Below are 24461 nucleotides of genomic sequence, written 5' to 3' on the forward strand. Positions count from 1 at the left end.
AACAACGATCCGTCGCCTCGACAACGGCCTGCCGATCTTTTTCAATTGCATAAATCGATAAATAAATGACTATTCAAAAGTTCGATCGGGCTCGCGTCGTGACTGTATATCTTTTTCGAAAAATTTTAGATTAATTATGGTAAACATGTAAAAGAGTGAAATAATTTCTCGTATTGTAAATATATTTACTAAAAAAATAAGAAAATTTCCTATTGAATTTATTTGTTTGACCATTTTTTACTGGTACTGAGTAAACCACTACATCACGTTACAAATATAGCAATTTTCATTGAGTGTTAGGAAACTAGCAGGTCTACACATAACATTGACAATAAAAAATCTTTAATGAAAACATCATTTCGTGGAATAAGTTACGACAAAATTGTCATAGTAGACTCGCATGAGTAATAAAAGTCAATAATTCATTCAGCCGAGAAATTTAAAATACACTAGGTATATAATAAATCACGGTAGAAAGATAGCTCCGAAATCGATTCATTCATTCATTCTTTGTTCTTTTTCGCGCACGTCCGTGTGTGCGTGTAGGTGCTTCAGTCTGCTCCGCTCTCGACGTCGCGACACGGCTTACGTTCTATTTATCTCTACTCACACAGAGACAAGCATCGTAGAAGTGTGTGAGTGCGTAGGAGTGCGCGGCACCGCCGCGCGCCGCAGACACGACTACAACAGACCCCCGAGTGTGTATAGTGGGTGCAAGCGAGAGAGAGAAAGAGACGGATGGACCGTCCCTTATGTTCCTTTTTACGCGTAGCGCGATGATGTCATATCGCAACGCTTCTTTGCCATTGGTTTAGAAGCCAAAATACAACGCACTGTCAATACGGAGTCACCGACGACGTATATATGTTATACAGCGCGCTCGCTCATACGCATACATTCGTGCGAACGAGAGAGAAAGAGAGAGGAGATAAAACGGAGCGAGCGAATGACTCGTTCACGGCGTCTATATATCTGTGTTTACTGCTGAAGCTTTTTCAGCTATACATTTGTTTGTATACACGCAGCGCAGCGCACGAATTTCCCTCCGCATCTGCTGCTGCTGCTGCTGTCTCGTCGCGCGCGGAGTTTATTGAACGCGCGGCGCGGACCGCCGAGTTCTCTGTGTGCGTGTGTGCAGTACTGTGTGCTACACAACACAGTAGCTTTACAACACTGAGTGCACCGCGCTCGCTTTAATACTCCAGTGCCGAGTATATACACAACACATCGATTCTCATCCACGCGAAGTAGAAGAGGCTGTGCAGCAGCGGCAGCAGCTGCACAACGCGTTTTTATAACTTCGTGTGTGCGTGTATCTATTAGTGTATAGCTCTGCTCGCGTATCATCCGCCGCCACCGCGCCGACGACGACAGTTCCAGTTTCGAGGAACACGTAGTACATTATATATCGCGATCTCCTCCAAAATATGCAGTTTCGATGGACGCGTCATTGTAAGATGTTGTCTTCTGCCAGTACAAGTTGTGCGTGCTGCTGCTGCTACGTTATACGCCGAGTTTAAAGGGGGAAAATAAAGTTCTCTCTCGGATTCTTGTATACATTGATAAAACTCGATATATCTTCTCTCTTTCGCGACGACGACGACTATATTACATGCGTGTGTGCGTAGAGGGTTAAATGGTGCGTAAGTGAGAAGGAAGAGAAAGAAAAAGAGCTGATCCCCCAGCTTCTGCACGAGCTAATTGTCGAGAGCCTTCGTCCAAATATGACAGATTTTATTTGTAAAATGACGGGGCAATCTAGCTTTTCAAAGGTAATTCGATACAGTATCGAAAACAACAATTCGATATTATTTGTTTGGGAGGAAGGAAAAGAATAGTAATGAGTTCTTTGTTCTTGATTCAATAGAGTTCTATCGTCTCTTTGCAACTCGATCGTTTCGTTTTATTTTTCTTTGTGGTTTAGTTTTCAACTGATTAAAATGCTTTAATAAATCGGAGCTTACATTATCAATGGCAAAATGTCAAATTTTATTCTTTGATTTGAGTGCATCTCAGTGTTTAATCTAAACCTAATTTCAAATGATTAATAGGCATCTGATGATATCAGTTAGATAAAAATACTTTAACGTACTATTTGTTATAATCAGCTATGTATGACTCAATGTATTTGGAATGACAATGATAGACAGTCATCACATGTTTTTTTTTTTACTTTTTTTAACATATCTTTTAGGATTTTAGTAAAATTTATAGATTGGTGATTATATTTCCCTATGATTTTATCATTTCTTCATGGAATGTGTTGTTCAATAAATAATATACTTCACATTGTTTTTAATGTGTTTCTTATAAAGCTAATTTAAAAGACTTATATACAACTTAATATTACTTATATGCTGATTAATAACTATAGTAATGTGAATCCTAGCTTAAGTTTACCTTAAATCATTCAAAGATATTTGTTATGATTTTTTCAATATGACCAAAAATATCCAAGTTGTTTTGAATAATGAATTTGATGAATTCTGTAAATTTTATGGATTTAAATTTTACTTTGGTTTGACATGTTTATTGGTACCTTAAACATTTATTGTCAATTGATGGTGTTTGCATTTACAAATTTGTATTTAGTCCTGATTTTCAAATTATACAAATAAGAGTGATTAATACAATTTTCATCTAAAACATAATAGAGTTATTTATAAGTTCCTGTATTTTATCTGTTACAGATTGACTTTAATAAAAGAACTAGTTCTACTGATGATGATTCCAGTGAAGATGACAAACTTCCTGAACCACAAGATCCTGAGAACGATCCAGATTTGTTCTTCGATATCGGTGCTAGAGAACACAATCCACAATCAGAAGACACAGTTGATGATGTTTGTTTGACTGCCCCACCTGAAAATCAGTAAATATATGATATTTTTAAAATGAAAAACTTGTCTAACATTTAGGATAAAATTATGTGTAACTGAGTAATTCATTTTCTTTTTCATTTTAAGTTTCTCACAAATTTAATATCCACATGTTAGGTACTGCGTTATTTATCATTACTCGATTTTTCATACATAAAATACTTCTTATACATTTACATAAAGTCTAAAAAAATTGTATCGCTCATTTAAAAAAAAAACCATTCAAAATGTCACCTTCACATATGAATGAGTTAATTATACTAACGAAATAAAATCAAACTCAATTCTTTTTCTTAAATTCCTCAATGAAAACAAATTTGAATAGTTCCAGGAAAGATGAGAATGAAAAGAAAAGGTACGTTTTAAAGTTTCGCCGATAGCCAAAGAAGATACTTGGACGTCCCTTCAAATTTTCTCTTTCTGGACCGAATACCGGGGACCCAATGAAGAAGCTCGTACCGAGTTAACTTTCATTTTTATCATTTTTCATAACGCAGTACACAAATAACTCAATAATCTATTTTATTTACGAAAATAACGTGGAATATTTATTTTGTTTTCTTGATCATGTAATTAAAACACAATTTATTGTTTTCTTACGTGTTGCATGCTGAGAAAATTCAAATCTAATCTTTATCTCTAAAACTATCTTTAATATAATATTCTCACAAAAAAAACTTATAAACGTAAAACGAAAAATAATCCAAAGAAGCGGGATACGATTAAACCGTAAAAATCAAATTCATAATTCAATATTACATCTGAAATCGACGTAAAAAAATAACCGTTGATTAATAACACGTAAAATTGTTAGTTTAGGTCGTTGGTTTATTGCGTTTATTTGAAAACTTTCATCGCATCAAAATCAAATAATTCACATTGCAAGATAGAATTTAAATAACGCACATTTCTTTAGATGGTATCACGGGCGACTAGATCGCTTCACTGCGGAGGAGCGACTATGGGACGCCAGCAAAATCGGAAGCTACCTGGTGCGAGAGAGCGATCGAAAACCAGGCAGCTATGTGCTCTCTTATTTAGGCAGAACGGGAATAAATCATTTTCGCGTGGCTGCCGTTTGTGGAGATTATTACATAGGTAAATTAATATTCTTATGTCTCGATATCAATTTTGACAGCGTACATAAAATTAATATACCCATGTTAAAATTGAATTTTTCAGGAGGACGTCAATTCAATAGTTTAACCGATCTAGTGGCGTACTACACGAATTGCTCGGATCTGCTGAAACGCGAGCGGCTCTTGTATCCGTCGCCACCGCCGGAACCCGTCAACGACAAGAAACGCATGGTCGCCATATTGCCCTACACCAAGATGCCCGACACCGACGAGCTGAGCTTCAAAAAGGGCGACATCTTCTTCGTGCACAACGACATGGGCGAGGGTTGGCTCTGGGTCACGGCCCACAGGACCGGCGAGCAGGGCCTGATATTCTGCGAGCTCGTCGAGGATCTCGACGACTCGATCGATCCCAACACGGTGTTCTCGTGGTTTCATCCGAACGTCACTAAGAGCGAGGCCGTAGACATGCTCGTCAAAGCTGGCCCTGGAAGTTTTTTGGTGGGTAATTGGCCAACAAAAAAAATTACCATACGCGGTGATATTAAATTTTAATTTTTTGTTAAAAGGTGCGACCTTCGGACAACAGCCCTGGAGATTATTCTTTATTTTTCCACATCAACAATCAAATACAAAGATTTAGAATTGAAAAGAAAGGCGTTAGATATTTGATGGGAGGGCGAACATTCGAGTGTCTGGATGCCGTTATTAACAGGTACCTAGCATATTTCGTATCACCTGCACTCCATCCCCTCCTCCCTCTTGATCATATTTCTCCCGACACCATTTACTATTGCATAAGACCAAATGCAAGGTTTTTCAGCGTGGTCTTTTTAATTCCTAAGCTAATGAAGTCGTTCAACTCACTTTTTTCAGATATCGAAAGGAACAAATTGTCGAAGGACACACGCTGGTTCAACCGATGACAAACGATACGGAAGACTCGTCGAGAATAACCAGCTTTCAACAGGCTGAAAAAATTTACGCCACTCTGAGGGAATGCAGAGAACAGTCGGGCGTGAAAAAGAACAAAGGAATTAAAATGCAGGGATATCTGGATAAGAAGTCGGAAAAAATCAAAAAATGGAAAGCGTTATATTTCGTGTTGTTGGTCGACGGCACCGACACGCATCTTTATTTATATGAAAATCCAAAGAGAACAAAGCCAAAGGGACTGATAGATTTGAGCTGTGCCTACATATATCAGGTTCGTAATTTTGTATGGAACTATCGATACTTGACGGATCACTTGTGCACTATAAACGTTCACGAAAACGTACCGATTTTTGTGTATTCATGTCCGCGTGTGGTGAACATTTTTTTGTTTTTGTTCAGGTTCACGAAAGTATTTTCGATCGACCTCATTGTTTTCAATTAGTTGAACGAGCACTGCCATGCTTAGCCACGATTACTTATTTATCGGCTCCTAATTCCGAAGTAGCTATGGATTGGATCAACGCACTTAAACCTTTATGCGTCTCTCAGCTCACGAGAACACCAAAAGTTGCACGCCTCCAAGAGCTGCGCTCGTTACATTTGTCAATAATAGATGCTCACATGCTACCGTACAAATTAGTACCCAATCCGTTTATCATGGTCTCGCTGAACAATGTTAAAGTTGCTCGCACAAAAGTCAAGATGAGCCCGCACGTACCTTGGGACGAGGAGTTTGTTTTGGAGTACGTATGACGACGATCGTTAACAAAACTCGTTGAGACGAGTTTTTTTTTCATCATTTTAATGGGCATTTCGAATTCCACAGTGACTTACCACCCGATGTCATGTCGTTTACGTTATCGCTGTGCAATAAAGGAAAACGAGGAAAAGATACCGAGGCTGCCGAGTTGACCGTTGAACTGTGCAATCTCGCTAATGGCGAAGAAATAGACGAGTGGTATCCTCTGGCTGGTATAACGCCGATTGGGGATTGGGGAGCTTTGCGGCTAAAATTAAGGTAACAGCTCGATTTTATCATATTTTATCAAACTTGACGTTTCATTGCATTACAAACGTGGACTGGTGAATTTTCAGATATCAACACGATCTTGCTATGCCTCCCGAAGAGTACAGCCCTCTGCAGCAGCTACTTTTGGATTCCGATTTGCAAGTGGTAAAAGCACTGTCGGATATCTGTCATCTTGACAGAGTTCCGCTTGCCAATAGCTTGTTAAAGATTTTCAGGCAAGTAAAATAATATTTTAGAATTGATACGTTTCTCGTAGATTCCGCTGTATGAAAATTCGATCCGTTTTTTCATATATAATTATTAAATTATAGAAAAAATCGTTTTCGTTATTGAGATATGCACGAGGCATATAAAATTATTCTTTTTATTACAAAGGTTCTGATGGAAACCAACTTTTTTAAAATACTTTCGAGCTTACGAGATAAAACAACATTGATTTCTCTCAAAACTGGCTTTAAAACGCTTAACGGGTTTTCGAACTTAGTTTTCAATTTTGGATAGTTTTATCATATTGAATTTATTTTAGTTTACCGTTAAGCTGTTTATTTTGAAAGGAGCTTGTTGTGATTTCATTAAAAGTTATTTTGTAGTTGAGTTGAAACTTTGTTACAGCTCAGGATTAATGGGTTAGCTATATATTTTTGCATTGCAGTGTAAGTTGTTTATTAGGATAAAGGAAAGTGTTAAAACAAAAATTCCATCAGGTTTCGAAGCATTAAATCACGTGCGACACTTTTAATGAAAAAGTTAAAACGTTTCGATTTCTTTAGTTGACACTCTAAGGCAGAATTTTCCTCGTATCAATTTTATAGACACTCTGGTATATTTTTATTTGAAGTATATCTATAATTAAATTTGCACCATCGATGCGTAATGATTAAAAAACGAATCAATAATCATTCACTTCACTTGTCTTGAGCAAAACTTGATTAATTTTAGCACATATCTCACTAACTTTATAAAGTCTAGACTAGATGCGTGGAAAAGAAAATTTTGCGAAAATCTTTCTTAATTCTCTACTAAACTCCAATTACTTTCAGGCACGAGAATAGAGAGACTGACCTTTTACGATCGCTCAATAAAGCAGAGGTAAGAACTTTTAAAAGTATCTATCTACCAATTATTACTTACTGAAATGAAATTCTCGTAAAATTCTTTTACCTCTTCATCTTCGTCGTTTGAGCTTCATATAATATTACTTTAGTCGACGAAGCTTAAATTACTGAAGACTATCAAGTCGTGGATACCGTATAAGTGCATAGAAATGCTTTTTACGTGAGGAAGCTTTTTTTGCCAAATACTTTGAAAAGAAGATTTATGATTTTCTGATGCTTAATATTTTTTAAATAAATCAAATTTTTAAATAAACTTTATAATTTATATTTTCATGCAAGTACTAAATGTATTTTTTAATGTGTTTTACGGGATCCGCAAAATGCAGAATAATTAATTTGAACATACATTTTTAATGGACTTCGTAATTTCCTTTCAAGTAGTTGATTTAAGGTCGTTGTTTTTTAGTGAATTGACTGATGAAATTTTCCTCACATTTCATTGAACAAACTTTTTCTAAATTTAACATGAATCTTATTTTAGATTGATAAAGAAAATGATACTTCCACACTATTCCGGGCTGCAAATTTAACTACAACTCTGATGGATTTGTATATGAAATCAATTTGCACAGTATTTTTAAAATCCGCTCTGCGTGACACAATCACAAAATTGATCGAAAGCAAACAAAGCTGTGAATTGAATCCAACAAAAATGGATTCACCCGAGGACGCCTGCAACAATGCAGAGTACCTTTTACAAGTAAGATTTTTTTGGATGAGTTGTTTTTTTTCGTGATGTTAATAAGTTTCAATCCCTTAATCAATGATTGAAATATTTTCATTTTAGATTTTAGACGAAGTGACTTTGAGCATTTTCACGAGCTCTGAAAAATGCCCAAAAAGCTTACGATACATATTCTCTTGCCTTCAACGCGCAGTTTTAACAAAATGGCCTCATGAAAGATTGGTGCGCACGAGGGTCGTAAGTGGATTCATATTTTTGCGGTTGCTCTGCCCCGCAATTTTGAATCCAAAATCTTTTAATTTAATTGAAGAATCACCATCGCCGATGGCAACGAGGTACATTTTAATGAAATCTTAAAGAGGTCTGGTAGTGAACCGAAACTCAATATGCATTCGAAATTTCAGATCACTGGTTATGGTGGCAAAATGTTTACAAAATTTAGCTAATCTTGTGGAATTTGGAGGTAAAGAGCCGTACATGGAAGTTGTTAATCCATTTATTCTGAAGAATAAAGAACGCATGGTCGTATTTTTAGATCAACTCTCGGTAAGCACATATTTTTAGTAAATTACAAATGAACTTAAAAATTATATTATCGCAATTCTTTTACAGAATGTTAATGAAAAACCAGAAGCTGAAAGCACTATAATACGAGACAAAACGCTATTTGATATTGCTAAAGACCTTGCTAGTTTACATCAAATATGCCTTCATCATACAAAAGAGTTGCAAGTCTTGTCGAAGCATCAGGTAAGATATTTTCATTATAGTCCTTAAAGTTTCATGTTCTCTTCAAAGCTTGAATGTAAATAAAAGTAAGGAATGACGGTAGAAGCTTAGGCTAGAACAATAGATATATGTAACTTGATTCGCAATAAACTCTTGAGTACAAGTAGTTATATAGGGATTAATGCAAGTTTTAATCGTCGACTTTTTTATGTTCACAGCCTATAATCAAACAACTAGTTACAGTTACCGAAATGTTAAACAAGCATAAACAGAAATATGAAGAAATGTTACGTTAAAGTAAATAAAATTAATAGGCATTAGCAGCCATCAACAGTCTTCAGATATTTAATATTACATAAAATACATAAAAAATAAAAGTCTACCTTCTCATGCTATGAAATAAATATTTGTTAATTACTGATTCACCTATCCTACATTTATCCTTAAACATTCAAGTCTTTCCGAAAAAAAAAGTTTACTTGATTCCGATAATTCAATGATATATCCTCAATTAACGGAACAAGTAAATTCGTGCTAATTTTGTTTTGCAAACTAAATGAAGTAGTAAAAAAAAACATCGTTATTAAAGAAACGCAACATTATTACGTTCCACGATAATAAATATAAGTACATTTTTCGTAAATATGAAGAAAATCGGAAAATAATCCTGAAAGCGCGATTGCATACATCATTTGCCGCTGTCGATTCGTTCAATTCTCCTCGCTTCCCACTGAGCTTGCGCCTGTTTTTCTGCATATAAAATAAGCGCACACGGCAGTAGCGTCGTCGACGTCCCTTTCTCTCACGAGCGCGCTCGTAAGAAAAGTGCTACTTACCACTCGATACATGAGGTAAAACTGACATTTCCATATGCTCCCCCCCGCGACTGCTGTATATATACATCGCGCGATGATGTACGTGCATACAGTATAAACTTTTACGTGTGCAGGTAACATGCAAAGGTACATACGTGCATGAATAAAAAAATGCAGGTCACGAGAGAGATGCGGATTTCAAACTGTTATGAGCTTTTATATGCACGCTCGGCTAATTACGAAGAGAAGAAAAAAAGACGACTTGTATCAGGGTTTTCCTGAAAATGTTAATAAACACGATGTTTGCCTTTTTTGTTTCCTGAAAATGTAGTACTCTCGCAATTTAGAAAGCTTGTAAATTTGTTTGATGAGAAAACAATTTTCATACGGGAGTAGTAATTTCATGACAAATATTTGGCTGTAATTTTGATTTTAATATTAATAATCCTCTGCTGTGAGAGCTAAGCTAACTACTATTCACTGCGATAAGACACGATAGATAATTTATTCAAGCTTTTCCTGTTAAAGCTCGCTAATAATCTTGTTTTAAAAAAAGCTCTAAACATTCAAAGTTTACCAAATTAAAATTGTTTAGCATCAATCCGCTAGTATTCATCCTTTACTCGCAACTACATAGTTGATGCTCATTTTAATCTTATACTCGTGTTCCTATCGTTTGCTTGAAACATCTCCTTCAAAGACCAAAAAAGCTCCAACAGCATCAATTATAAATAAGAAATTCGAAACGCATCGTGGTCCACGTGTATCCACCCCCTCGATTTTCCAGCCCAAATCGACCCCCGAGAAAAGCTCCGCGTATTTTTCCCAAAATCCGCCAAATTTTCCAGTCCCGCAGAGCCGCTCCCCAAAATTCGAAACGCGTGTCTTTCGCACTTTTAAAAATAAAAAAGTCTCTCTCTCTTTCTCTCGTCGTCGTCGTCTCGTTTTCTACCTCTGCTACTGTAATATCCATCGAAAGCTCGGCTCTCTCTGTTTTTTTCGGGGGGATACATCGATCGATGCGCCGTAGTTAGTGTGCTGTAAAGCTTGCCTTCGCCAGCCTGCGGGAAGCGAAGGCACAACAGTCTCGGGCGGGGCAAGAGGGCGCTACTAACGGCGGTTCGATTCCGTCTCTCTCGCTGAAGCGCTGCCGTTTCGTCCGTGCACTGTCACAGCGCTAGAAGCGAGAGCCTATGTACTTTATATGAAAATCCTGTCGTGTGTGTAGTTTTTTATTCCGGAGTTTATTGTGGTGTCTCTCTTTTGCGGCGGGTATCCTTGCGAGATTTTTTTTGCGGGCACAAGCAGTGGTCGATTGTCTACGAATCGTGGGTGTCTTTCGAGTGCATCGTCAACGTCGAGAGAGAGCTTGAGGTTCGTAAAGAAGTACACATCGAAGAATCGTATCGAATTCGCGTTCCTCGATCGCGCTTTATATACAGAGCAGAGAGCAGAGCAGAGAGAGCCGAGGACGGACGGGCTTTCATGGCAATTAAGTGCGAGGAAAGAGAGGAGAGAGAGAGAGATGATCTCGTGTATTGACTGACTGGCCGCGAGCTTGCATGTATAATGGCACTACGTGTGCTATATATACACACGTACGTTTTGTACGAGGAGTGACTATTCCGCGTTATATATATAATATATACAGTTTTGCTCTTGGGCACTGTAAAAAATTCGAACGAGACGAGTTGATTCCTCGCTCCGCAAGCATTAATTCGCAATGAGGCTTTAGTCGTGCTTTTTTTTCTCGCAAGCCAATGGCAACAATTATTATTACTCGTTCGAGGAAGAACGACGATTCTTCGCCGAGTTGTGCGTTGCCGTAGGTTTGAATTTTTTTTTTTTTCTATCTGTGGGGGCCGAATAATGACCATCGCTCGCCCGTCTCTCTCTCTCTCGCTTGCGCGCCTGAGCAAATATACACAATATGAGTAATAATTTTCTCCACGGTAATATAACGCCCGATGAAGCTTAGAATGATATTTATCGATTTCTCCGCGCGCCTACTCTTTGCTCACGGCTCGGTTCTCATCATACTAACTTTGCTTGCCGTGTCGGTATATATATCTGATATTGATTGATAATGGTGAAATTTCGGCCACCACCATCGTCGCCGCCAAGTAGAGGACACACACTCGATTCGCGCGGATATAAAAGTCATTGCTTAACCCACGGGCTTGTTGTTATGGTGTGTGTGTGTCTCGCTCTCGGGCGCTCTCGGCAGCAACATTATATTATTGATTAAAAATCGAACGAAAGCTCACGCTCGCTCGTTCGCGCGCCGTTCTCTCTCTCTCTCTCTGTGCAGCTTTCGCCATTAGGCTTATATGTACACTAGACGTGTTATGTTGTATTACGGTGTGCCGTCGTACATTACGCGCTCGCCCGAGCTTTTTTCAATTCTGATCGTTTTTTCATTATAAATATAACAAGGAAAGGAATACAAAGTTAATGTTGTGAATTTGTTTGTGTGTTTTTTGTGTGTTTTTCTCGCAGGACTGCTGCTGCTGCTACCTTGCCACAGGAAGTGTCAAGCAGGAGAAGGTTTTTCCTTCGCCTATATATCGAACGCAGTACACGTCGGTGTTCGCTCCTTCTCTCTCTGTCTCACACGCTAGCTCGCTCGCTCTCCGATCAACAACCAAATACACCCTGTGTACTCGCCCCCGCACATATATACCAAAGACACAGTGCCAGTTTGTGAGTGTGTGTGTGCGCGCGCGTTGTTTAATAAAGAATGGAAATTGTAACACGTAATTGTGCTAGGGCAAAGTTGAACTCTCGCCTCGTCTGAGATATATATCATTATCCCGTTCCGTGGCTGCTACGTACTGCTGCTGTTGGGGCTGTGCGACTCGTACTCCACCACCAAAAGGGTTTATAAATCAGATTATCATCAAGTATGAATTACAATGACAAGATTCAAAAGGTTAGTTGTGCTTCTTTTATCGAAATTTCGTTAATTTATTCCGAACGAGTATAAACACTCGGGCGACGAGTATCATATTTGAACGCGATAGGTACTTGTGGCTTTTCGGTTAAAAACACTTTGGCATTCTGCCGTGTTATCGATAAACAGGGAGTAACTCTCGACGTATCCTAGTACGTTGTACGTATAACTAGTATGCTCTCTCGCAGTTTAGAACAAAAAGGGAATTATTGCGCAAGTGTATACATTTAAAATATATTCGTCGTCGAGTGTTGCAAAAAAAATGTGCCCCTCGCCCGAATATATATTCGCTGTTTACGTTACATGAAAAATGTCAAAAGCTGTCACCTTGACCCCTTCATAAGAGTTAGTTCCGAAATGGACGTGAACTTACATTTGCATATTTGAACTATTTTTCTTTTTTTCGCTCTCCTGCTCTCGAGTAAATCGAAATATGTAACTCAAAGAAAGAGTCGCTGTTTAAAAATTTATGGAAGAGAAAAATTTGCGTTAATCTCGAGAGCCGTTGTTATTATTATTGTCGTAATTATTAGAAACCTTCGGTCGGTGAATTTCAAGACGAGACTCGTGACTTACTCAATATTATACATTTTTTTAATTTCGTATACGACGTTCGGTCGAGTAATTTGTTATAATTTCTAAGTAAACAAAAAAAAAATTATTTTTAATTGAAATTCAAACACTACTAAAACATAGACTGATTTTTTGCTAGGTCTTATGACAATTGACGAGAGCTGCTGCGGAAAAAAAAATCTAAAGTAAACATATTTATTTTCAAATTACTTTTTAGACTTTAACGTGTTCATAATATTGATAAAATAAAAAAAATTGTTATCCTTGGTGTGGTTGAAACTTTTTTTATACGATAATCTGGATTGAGATTTAACGCGTGACTTTTTAATATTTTGTGTTCTTCTAGAGCCTTAGAGTTGTAAGAGCTGCCATACATTGATTCGTGACGAACAGGTGTATGATAAAACTGCAAAAATTAATTTGTTAAAAATGGGATGTGCTATGTCAGCGGAAGAGCGGGCTGCTTTAGCTCGCAGTAAGCAGATAGAAAAGAACCTGAAGGAAGATGGGATTCAGGCAGCTAAGGATATTAAACTCCTTTTACTGGGTAAAAATTTTATATTTTTTTCTTTAAAAATAAGAAGCTGCGCATCACTTAATCGGCTTATTTTGCCAAATTCATTTGTTTCAAATTGGCTTAAAAAAATATCGATCGGAAATTATTAAATTTAATCTGAATTTCATTACAGGTGCCGGAGAGTCTGGAAAGAGTACCATCGTAAAGCAAATGAAGTAAGTAAATGGGTTTATTTTTTAAAATAATTATTATTATTTTGGCAGCCACAGATTTCAATTTCGAGAGTGTAATTGACTTATATTAACGCGATGACTTAGTTATTAAAAGATAAACTGTGCGGTCATTATTTCAATACCGAAATTATACTTTTAACATTTTTTAAATGATTCACTGCTACTGAAGAAGCTTATTAATACTCTTGTTTTGCTATATACTACGATTAGTATCATTTTCAGTTTTTATCAATGTTTATTTTAAGAATAATGCAATTACAAACAATAAAAAAAGCTTCAGTACTTTTGTTTTAAAAATTAGCTCAACTAGTATCTGCATTAAAATATAGAAACTACAATCAAAACTAACATTATTGTTAAATTACAGAATTATTCATGAGAGTGGATTTACACCAGAAGATTTTAAGCAATATAGGCCTGTAGTTTACAGTAACACAATTCAATCATTAGTAGCTATTTTAAGAGCCATGCCAACTCTCGGCATTACATTTACATCTTCTGAAAGAGAGGTAAGTTTTTCGTTTGTTTTTGAATGATTCATTCCTTCCTTTTTTTTTCTCTCGCGCACGAGTTTAAACAGAGCGATTTCTCATGCGATTTTTAAAATAAATAATGTCTCGATTTTCAAGGCGCGCGCGCGATTGACGAATCGATTTGAATTTTTGCAATAATGACGCCCTTATTCTTTTTTTCCTCGACCAGGTCGATGCTAAAATGGTGTACGACGTCATCCAAAGAATGGAGGACACGGAGCCCTTCAGCGAAGAATTACTGGTCGCCATGAAGAGACTCTGGCTGGATTCCGGCGTACAGGACTGCTTCGGCCGAAGTAACGAGTATCAGTTGAACGACTCCGCGAAGTAGTGAGTTGCCAGAAAATATCATTCATAATTTTGAAAATTTTCCTCCGCGCGATACCCCCGGCTCTCTTTTGCCGCGCGTGAGATCGTGATTTGGAATTTCGGAAGAAACGTACGGCTCCTAGCCACTGTGCCGCACGCGCGCATAGCACGCATTCTAGGCAGCATCAATTATAAGTAGTTTATATCGTAAATATTGATGATACGATCAATCATCGTTGTTTATTTGAAAAATATAAGAGATAGAGGCGATAAAATGGGCGCGGCGTAAAAATAGTCGTAAAACCTATTATTTTTAGCTTAGAAATTAAGCGGTCGTGTGTACATCGGCTCGTGTGTGTATACGAGCGCGGCATTACTCTTATAAAGCCGTCGCGTCGCGTCCGAGACATATAGTAAGACAAAAAGAGCCTTCCTGGATGATAGGTTGATTGGCTTGATTGTATCGGGCGTGAATCGAGATTGCGTTTGCACACGTAAGAAGAGAGCCGAGCGAAAAAAAAAACACAACATTGACGGTACGCCGCCGCCGCTGCTGCTGCTTCTGTCACTATATGCGCGCGGCATATAAAGATTGATAAGATTCATCAATTAAGAGATGCGGATGAGTGGTGGGAGGCCGTTTGCAGCTTCCATCTCTCTCTCTCCGTTTAAAAGAGAGACGACTATATAGAGAGAGAGTAGGCCTTAGGTCACGTTGTCCCTACCGAGAACAATTAGCGTAAACTGCGGTCGATTTTTTTTTTATTGGCTCTCGGCTCGAGTCACGTCGGGTTGATTGATTTAATTTTTTTTTTCCTTTTTTTTTAAGACAAAAAATGTAATCGCACTGATTCACTTCGATCCTCGAACCGATCTTTTGAAACCCAATGATGAAAATTAGAAAAAAAAATGTGATTTTTTCTCTATTCTTATAGTTTCTTAGACGATTTAGACCGCTTGGGCGGTAAGGATTATCAGCCCACGGAGCAGGATATTCTTCGAACCCGTGTCAAGACAACGGGGATCGTCGAAGTACATTTCTCCTTCAAAAATCTTAATTTTAAGTGAGTCACAGAGATGCTTATATGACTTACCTTTTTTCTAATTTATGTCCAATCTTGTATCAAACGTAAATCGTGTTTGTGTGTGCCCTTCACAGGTTATTTGACGTCGGAGGTCAAAGAAGCGAGCGAAAGAAGTGGATCCATTGCTTCGAAGACGTTACCGCTATAATATTCTGCGTGGCGATGTCCGAGTACGATCAAGTGCTCCACGAGGATGAGACCACGGTAAAATATATAAAACAAAACAAAGCAAAAAAAAAAAAAAACAATTGACTTTGACTGTCTTTGCTTTTGCAATTGTCTCGTGCAAATTTCGTGCACATACACTACTCTTCTTTTTGTTCTTTTTTTTACAGAACCGTATGCAAGAGAGTCTCAAGCTGTTCGACTCCATTTGCAACAATAAATGGTTTACCGATACTTCGATCATTCTCTTCTTGAACAAGAAAGACTTGTTTGAAGAAAAAATAAGAAAATCTCCTCTTACAATTTGCTTTCCGGAATACGCAGGTAAGAATCGATTTTACGTGCTGGCACACATGAGTTTAAACAAAAAAGGGCTTATAGCTGGCTTTTTATTCGCAAACGGTGACACGAAATTCTGGTAAAAAATGCACTTGGAACTATTATAACTCCTCTGAATAAATTTGTCCGTAGTCTTATAATTTTCTCTTCAAAACTCGCCATCTTTAGAGTAAAAAGTACCATTATTGTTTTTGCACAATAGTCACGTCGAATTCGACACTCAAGATGGCTTGCGATCCAATACTTGCCGTCAAAAGTGAAAACTTGTACGACTTTAATGAAAAATGTAGATTCAACGTTTTATTTTGTACAAAGCTTCGATGTGCATGTATCCGGCAGTACAATGCATGAATTGTGTAGTTGTTGCACCTATGGTAAATCAAAGTTCAAAAAAAGTCCCTTTAAGAGTAAACGGTAGTACTTTTACAGTTTTATTTATTCGAAAAAATGTAGCTTCTTTGTAACGATACAAATGCAATTTCTTAATGGCAGCTTATTGAACAATTAAAATTTCGAGCAAAACCCAAAATTTGAGCTAAATTATAAAAAAAAAAACTAAAATGTTATAGGTGCCCAAGAGTATGGGGAAGCTGCAGCATATATACAGGCCCAATTCGAAGCTAAAAACAAATCTACAACCAAAGAGATTTACTGCCATATGACTTGTGCTACAGATACCAATAACATTCAGTTTGTATTCGATGCTGTCACGGATGTTATAATTGCAAATAATTTGCGTGGCTGTGGACTATATTAAAGTAATACATCATTTCTGCTTGAGTAGTTGATTTGTGTAACCATTTTTCATAACCTGAAACATCTAATAAAGTATATAATCTCGAATTTATTATCTAAAGTAATAAATGTATAACGTTTATATCATGTTATTTTAATCACTCTTTCGAATACCTCAATAAAATATCAAAAAAACTGTAACAACTTAGACTTTAAATTGTGTGCTTTGTCTTTATACAATTATACGTAGACCAATATTTTAAATTATTTTGGAAAAATGTTGACTAATTTAAAAATCACCCAACCAGCACAATATAATTTAGTTTCATTTAAAAAAGCACTAATTGCAGAAATTTTTAAAATTACTGTACGCATTATGTAGGTTAAGTGGTGTAGAATGAAAGTTAGACTTACCCAGGAGCCCGGCGATTTCAGTTCCGATCGATATTCTTTCTTTTGGCTTCTACCGGATTAGCCGTCAGCTTTTCTAATTATCCGAGTTTTTATAACCGAAGACAGCACATACCATGGGGGTCGTTACATGAAAATGATCTTTGTATTATGTAAAAGTCTGATTATTATTTTTGCACTTATTTCACCATACACTTAATTGTTAATATTGAATTATAGAAATGGAAAAAAGCTCATACTTTTTTAGGTATCATACAAGATATATTTAAAAATAATATTGATTATAAAAAAATATATTATTACGTTAAATTATTCATATGAAATACAAATTCAACACAAATAGGGTTACATCAACTATATTACAATATTGAAAAGTTCAACAAATTTTTTTGTTATATTACCTCGATTTTCATTTCAATGTAAATTTTAAAGTATGTTTTGCACTTTAATCACGACGATAGATCTTTAATTTACAAAAAAATTAACTTATAATAATAAAAAGTAAATCAGATTTACTACGAATATGGATTAATGCACTTTAAAAATAAAGACAATTAAAATCAAAATCTATAAATCTATAAATCTAATAAATTATCGAGTATCAGAATTCAAGGCGAACGCATTCATAAAAAAATAAAGTATTTTTAAAAAAATACTATCATTTCCTCCTGTTTCTCAAACTTCGAGCTGAAATAGATGGGGTGGGTTTGGGTGAAGGCTGTTGAACAAAAAATGTTATATATACGTAAGTTTAACGAATTAATATGAAATAGTAAGAGATGTTCAAATTAATTCTTACTCCACTTTGGTCAACATCAACAAATGATTCATCAACGCCATTAAATAATTTCTTTCTCCTTGTCTTTTTAGTTGATACAGTTTCTTTAGACGCTGTTTTTGCGGTTTTAGGTGAGAGTCTAAAAATAAATTATTCATTTAGTTTACGTCATTTGCAAATAAAGCCACATAAAACATATAATCTTACATATGATCAGAATCTGATGAATTGAGATCGTGAAGAGTCATATCAGGTTCTTTTTTAATTTGAGTTTTATTTGCCTGAAAAATGTAAAATGTAATCTCTTTCATCTACTTAATTTATTTCATTTTTCCATCAGATTCGCTCCATGATGTTGAACAATCACATAATTTATTTTACCATTTCTTCAAGTTATGTTTAAAATTGTCTACTTACTTTTTGTTTAGTTGTACTCTCTTTGGTATCTTTGCGTCTTCTTGTATTGTAATTATTTTCTTCAGTTGATATTTGATTATACCTTATAAGATATTCGCCCAATCGTTCAACCTAAAAAATGATTTGATTTAGCATAGATATTTCGAGAAAATTAACAAGAAAAAATTTCGTCCTTACTTCTTTTTTAAGTTTATCCAATTCTTGAGATTGAACTTGGACCAGGTTCTCGTATTTGGCAACTGTTTCATTACGATTGGCAGAGAACTTTTGGAATTCTTCTTCTTTATTTTGAATAGCATTTTCTAATTCACTATTCTTCGATTGTAATGCTTCAATCGTCTCATGTTTTCCTTCTGCTGTTTTTTCAAGAGAACCTATTCTCATTTCCAAAATGTGAATAACTTGCCTGTATTCAACGTCCATTTTTTCACATTTGTCTTTATAATTTTGTACTTCAAGATTTGCTGCTACTATATCTTGCAGAACTTTTTTCAACTCCAGTTCCATTTTTTTTGTTGTTTCTTCATTCTCCTTCAACATTTTCTTTAATGCTATAAAGAATTTTTTTATATAAATAAAATGTACAATAAAATTATCATGAAAAAATTGAGAAGTTGATGTTTTTACCAATATTCAGGCTTTGAATTTCATCATCTTTTTCTCTTTCGCGATTAATAGCTTCGTCCAATCTATCCATTAGCTTTTTATTTTGCTCATTTTTTTCTTCTATTAATTGCTTAAGATCGTAAGCTTCATTTTCTAATTTCAATAATGAAGCTTTTAATTCTAGAAAATGTGTGTACATTAATAATATTGAAAATATATTTACATTTATTAATCTAAAAATGTTACACACCTTTTTCTAAGTTAGATCTGTTTAATTCTTCCAATTTTGCTTTTTCATTCTTTATTTCTAATTCAATTTTATCAACCTCTTCGATAACATGCTGTTTTTCATTATCACCTTGAGTCTCTTTCATGTTAGTATCATGAACCTGAAATTCATTTTAATTTTTAATTGGAAAATTTTTCGTTTTACATTAAATTTTTGCAAAATTATCAAACTTAATATTTACCTCGGATGAGTTATTTGACGATGAACGAACACTATCACAGAGCAGAGAATCACTGGTTTGTGTTGACATTATTACTGTATTTTTTACGCAAGCTAATTTTTCGTTCAATTCTGTGTTTTCTGTCATCAATGATTCAAACTGCAATCTAGCTTCTTTCAAGTAATGTTTTGATTTTTCAAAATCTCTGAGTTCACTTTCATTACCCTATAAGCAAAAAAGTTTCGTTATTTATTTTTCAAATGAGAAGTTCGCCAGTAATACTTACGTTTGAAGTATTGATTTTTTCGGGTACATGATCTTTATCAAGTTTCACATCAACTGCTAATTGTATGACTAATTCATACATTTCATGTAGTCTTTTCGTTTGATTTTCTAAGTCCTCCTCAAGCGTTTCAATAGTTTTACTTTGTTCAGCTGAATATGCATTTGCCTGATTAAGTTGTTCCTCTAAATCATTGATATGCTCTTCATTCTCTATAAGTAATTCCTCTTGTTTTTTTACTTTTTCTTCTAATTTCTCAGCCTCACCAGTAATGGTAATATACTCTTCTTTAGCTTCATTTAAGAACGTTTTCATTGTCTGTAAAAAATATTAGTACTTTATTAGATAATTAAATAATTAAATTTAAAAAGCTTCAACAGTTAGAGATAATATTAATAGGGACGCCGTCAGTCGTATGTCACCTAGATAATTGTTACAGATAACGTTGAAATAGCTTCTGTCGCCATTTACGATTCACCCTCGTTTGAATTGACCAGCTCATAATCCAGCGCAAATTCAAACTACGTAATAAGATATGAATACAGATATCAAACTTACTTGTATTCTGTCATTCTTTTTGCGTATAACTTCTTGTAGCTCTTTTATTTGATCGTCTGAACTTTTGTCATTTCCGTTATAACTATCATCCAATAATGAAGCATCCATCATTGATTTCATTAATGACTCCAGTCGACCATCGGAAGTATCTTTTTTCTCATTCGCTTCATCATCTTTTTCGTTAAACGATGTAGATAAGGCTCTTTTCGAACGATTTGAGCCTGCTTTTTTAAGCTTAGCTTGATAAAATCCTTCGATGCGTTCAACAGCTAATTCTCTTAAATCTTCTTGTTGTTCTTCCATATCATTCAAGCGAGATCTGAAAAATAAAATTATAACTAAAGTACTGTTTTTATCTAAAATTATACTATATGACGATATACGTACTTCCAATCATTTTCAATTTGCTTTATCATTTCAGTATACATATCCGTCATCTCCTGTCGAGTTTGCAAATCTCTCTGCAAAGATGTAGCTTTCAGCTCTTCAATTTCAGTTTTCAACTTTTTATTTTCAATTAATAGATTCGTATACATTTCATCATTCTCTTCATCTTCACTATTTTCATCCTCCTCGTCGTCTTCTTCATCTACTGCTTATAATAAAATACAATAATTAAATGAATGAAGGTTTTTTTGTGAAAATATAAAATTTATGACAATGAAGAACGTACGAGTATCGGCAGCATCAGACAGCTCAGTGTTTTCCCAATCCATGTGATTCTTTTTACTTTGAGTAACTATTCTTGAAAAACGTGACAACGATTGCCTACGTTTGGAAATTGGAACTCTTTCGATCACAATTTTTTTTGCAATCGCCGAGAATTTGAGTACGTTTTGTGTTTCCTCGTACAGATTGGGAACGGGATTGACATTAACAATCATAGACATTTGTTCTTTTCCTGATAATGCTCTTTGGAAGAGCCTTGTTAATTTTGATTCTCTAAATGGACCGATAGACTCGTGCTTTTGTGGTTTCGCGGACGATTGAGCTGTATAAATGGTTTGCAAACATCTTCCCAAGACTAATAAACTCGTGTTAATGTTTTGAGCCTCTTTTAGACGCTCTCCAACGTTTAACGTTTTCTTCAGTCGTTCTGAACCAGCCAGATCGCAGAATGAAAATCTGGACAAGAAATAAAAAAGTCCAAGAACATATAACATAAATATTACTTCAAAAATCATTTCAAATCTAACAGAAAATTTAATACTTACATGCTGACGTCGACCGAATTAGGATCGTTCTGGGAATAATATTTCAGCAATTTGATAGTGAAAATGCAGTGGGATCTCGAGCTTTTTGAATTTAGGGCAGTAGCAGCGACTTTCAAATTATACTGTCCAGTCATTAAAACTTGATAAGCTTCGGACCCGGAAGCGACGCACACGCTTCGCAAGCCTTTGATGTAGGCTCTACCTTTGCTGTCTGTGGCCAGCTTCAACGAGGGTCTCTTCTTCTGACAACCGTTCCACAAGAGATCATAGATCGTCTCGTTGTATATTTCCGCGAACGATACCCAGACCGAGTATCGAGCATTGGTGGCGATGATCGAGGACGTCGACGCTTCTTGCTTCAGCAACTGTTGCATTTGTCTGTAAGTATTGATGTGGCAGTTTTTATCGAGCGAATAAAAACTGAGCAGCTTCATCTTCTGATCAGCTTCCAGTAGCCTTTCGTGCGCGTGCAGAGCCATGACCTCGCAATGACCGACCGGTTTGTAATGAGGGGTGCTGTCGGGCTCGATGTGGCTGAATACGAATTCGATACCGCGCGGAATGATACCGGGGGATTCCGAATTACCTTGAAGAGTATATGTTTTGCCGGAATTCGTTGTGCCTAAATTTGAAAAAATGAATGCGAGAAAATTGAGCGATGTTTTTCTTCGCGACGCTTTCATCAACATTAAAAATAAAAAGCTCGTTTACCGTACGACATAACAGCTGAATTTTGTCCAGATATGAAGTCCAACATTTGGGGTTTGACAGCTTCCTCGAACAGCTGCAGTTGCGACGTTTCGGGCCCGAAGGTCTGCGTGAAGGTAAAATTTCGGCAAACGATCTCGTTCGGTTTCATTTTTTTGAGACAGCTCGCGTTGTTGTCGAGCGAGGGCATTTTCGTCAGCAGTGTGGTGGAGTCAATGATCGTGTAGGCCTCGGCCTGCTCCTTGGTCAGCGTGATCCTCGATGGGAACGGCTTCATGCGCAAGAACACCTTGACGGTCTGAAGGCCGGTTTTTTCCGAGCAACTGGTCACGCGGTCCGAGCTCTCGATCGACTCGGTCTCCTCTTTTTCCTCCTCCAACAACGAGTAGAGATTTTTCTTTAGCTCTTGCGATGGGAAGGGTCTTTGACCGTACGCCAGAATGCTGGGATCTCTGCCATATAAATATGACATATCGCCGCCCGAAGTCAACGAAGCCTCGGTGTCCGAGGGTCTGTTTGAGATACTCATCTGCAAAATAATCGAGCGAATGGTCGATGTAACAAGCGTCGTTCAATATACGATACATTTTAATATTTTTCTAGTTTTTCTTAAAATACAAATCGTAAAATAGAACGTCATTATTAAAATAAAATTCATTAATTATATCGAACCGTATAACGTTAGTCATTAAATTGTTTGCGTTAGTTATATTGTTAAAAAGGTAAAGTCGAGCATAGTATTTTTTGTTATCATGTAACCAAAACCGCGCAGCAAGTGTAAACGAAAGCGCATTTCATGTTATCATCATTGCATTATTTTTAAATGATCCTATTTTTCAATTCCATAGAAGATATTTTAAATTCAATTTGCGTACTTATATTTTCATTCAAGTTAATTGAATTTTACAAAAGGTTGAGTAAGGATAATTTATATTTTTGATTTGTGTTAATAAGCTGTTTAATGAATTAACAATGAAAAAGATTATATTGTAAAGGGGATTTAAAATTGTAAATAATAAAGAGATGGCATTGTAAAGTGTTTAAAGTAAAAATAAAAATATTTTTGTTTCAAACGGATATGCATGATACCAAATGTCAATTAAGAAGGTTTTCATGAACTTCAAGCTTGAATCATCAAAAGATAATTTTGAATACTAAAATATTGTCCATATTAAATAGATATTTATAAAAATACTGCAGGTAGCATATAAAAATTTCTAATGCTGGGCAATGCAAACAACTTTTAAAAGCGACTGATCCGTTGACATACTTTGAAAAGAGACTGATACATTCACAGAATTCACATAAATAAAAACCAATGTAATAGGTAAGTAAATTGAATAACTGCTATGATTATCAATAAACATATCAACTGTCCAATGGTAAAGCTACTTGCGATGAAGCATGTAAAGCCTAATTAAATTAACTTTTATTCAAAAATTTCCTAATCACGATGCTGACTGAACGTACAATAGCAATCACAAAAGAAAATCTCTATAAACTTTCAGAAATAATGTAACTTTGAGCACTAAGTATTCAAAAATGTCCATTGGTGAATATCAAGATTAGAACATTGTATTCTTTTACTATAAATACAATCAATCCCCTAGCAATCATTTTCCTACTTTTATAAAATTGAATTGATATTTTGTCATTTTTCATTCATGGGATGAATTAGATAAAGAAAACTGCAATAGAAAAAAAATCATTCATTTCCACTTTATCAAATTTATTTGCCTCAACTATCACGAAATCCTCGTATCAATGCTATGTAATCAGCAGTTACAATAACAGAGAGAATGCAATTGCGACGCTGCATGAAGCACAGGTCTGAACAAGTCGAAAAAGCAGTTGGTCGGTGGTCGTAACACATGAAACTGCCCCACGAGGATCACTGAACAATGCTACCGGCTTAAACAAAGATTTTTGTTTTTATACTACAGTAAAACATGAAAAACTCACCTTTGACAAGTTTGTGGATTCTTGATGTTCATAAAACTGAAACACGGTTATGGCAAAACCTCGCACAACATTTGATTTACAATGTTATTGTCGAAAAAACAAACCATTCGCACGAAATGTGTACTTTCAAATGACGTTTGGCAAAAGGTCGCGCGACGGTTGGAATATTTGAATTCTCAGTTCTTATATGTATAGATATACTTGCTCAGCTGAGAGGTATGAGGCAACTTTTACATCGACTTCGCGGTGCAAAATTCGAGCGCTGGTCACTAAACGTACTCGGTGTTTTCATTTAGCGCGAGTGCGAAAAAGACAGACGTATGTGGCAGTCACACTAACGATTGCTTTGCAATGTTTACACTAGT

General features: G+C 36.0%; 3 protein-coding genes across 6 annotated transcripts; 2 read left to right on the top strand and 1 right to left on the bottom strand.

The window, feature by feature from the left end:
- The first annotated feature begins 842 nt into the window (after positions 1-842).
- On the top strand, positions 843-8857 carry LOC106654193 (ras GTPase-activating protein 1). Of its 2 annotated transcripts, XM_014373948.2 has the most exons (16): positions 843-1772; positions 2691-2872; positions 3205-3234; positions 3796-3977; positions 4062-4459; positions 4528-4673; positions 4835-5165; positions 5294-5637; positions 5721-5912; positions 5990-6139; positions 6965-7013; positions 7521-7739; positions 7827-8059; positions 8129-8270; positions 8337-8474; positions 8672-8857. In XM_014373948.2, exons 1-16 carry the CDS (start codon positions 1725-1727, stop codon positions 8747-8749), a joined length of 2862 nt encoding a protein of 953 aa, XP_014229434.1. In that variant the 5' UTR covers positions 843-1724; the 3' UTR covers positions 8750-8857. The 2 variants fall into 2 exon arrangements, with proteins under 2 accessions (XP_014229434.1, XP_014229443.1); XM_014373957.2 differs by lacking the exon at positions 3205-3234.
- A 1534-nt stretch (positions 8858-10391) lies between these two features.
- Positions 10392-16852, top strand: LOC106656646 (guanine nucleotide-binding protein G(o) subunit alpha). Of its 2 annotated transcripts, XM_014377728.2 has the most exons (11): positions 10392-10642; positions 11768-12200; positions 12934-12979; positions 13141-13341; positions 13484-13526; positions 13912-14053; positions 14247-14407; positions 15322-15450; positions 15546-15675; positions 15807-15960; positions 16545-16852. In XM_014377728.2, the coding sequence occupies exons 4-11, from the start codon at positions 13224-13226 to the stop codon at positions 16730-16732; spliced, it is 1065 nt and encodes a 354-aa protein (XP_014233214.1). In that variant the 5' UTR covers positions 10392-10642; positions 11768-12200; positions 12934-12979; positions 13141-13223; the 3' UTR covers positions 16733-16852. The 2 variants fall into 2 exon arrangements, with proteins under 2 accessions (XP_014233214.1, XP_014233206.1); XM_014377720.2 differs by lacking the exon at positions 12934-12979.
- A 487-nt stretch (positions 16853-17339) lies between these two features.
- Positions 17340-24278, bottom strand: LOC106656638 (kinesin-like protein KIF20A). Of its 2 annotated transcripts, XM_014377709.2 has the most exons (15): positions 24097-24277; positions 22138-22663; positions 21427-22048; positions 20886-21337; positions 20600-20804; positions 20213-20531; positions 19658-19972; positions 19393-19596; positions 19173-19311; positions 18944-19102; positions 18494-18867; positions 18317-18427; positions 18107-18180; positions 17921-18038; positions 17340-17839 (listed from the first exon to the last, which is right to left on the bottom strand). In XM_014377709.2, exons 2-15 carry the CDS (start codon positions 22661-22663, stop codon positions 17780-17782), a joined length of 3678 nt encoding a protein of 1225 aa, XP_014233195.1. In that variant the 5' UTR covers positions 24097-24277; the 3' UTR covers positions 17340-17779. The 2 variants fall into 2 exon arrangements, with proteins under 2 accessions (XP_014233195.1, XP_023318460.1); XM_023462692.1 differs by lacking the exons at positions 17340-17839; positions 18107-18180 and having other exon boundaries at positions 17941-18038; positions 24097-24278.
- Between the last annotated feature and the right edge of the window lie 183 nt (positions 24279-24461).

The sequence above is a fragment of the Trichogramma pretiosum genome, unplaced genomic scaffold, assembly GCF_000599845.2.
Source record: "Trichogramma pretiosum strain Unisexual culture from Peru unplaced genomic scaffold, Tpre_2.0 scaffold1, whole genome shotgun sequence".
Lineage (NCBI taxonomy): Eukaryota > Metazoa > Arthropoda > Insecta > Hymenoptera > Trichogrammatidae > Trichogramma > Trichogramma pretiosum.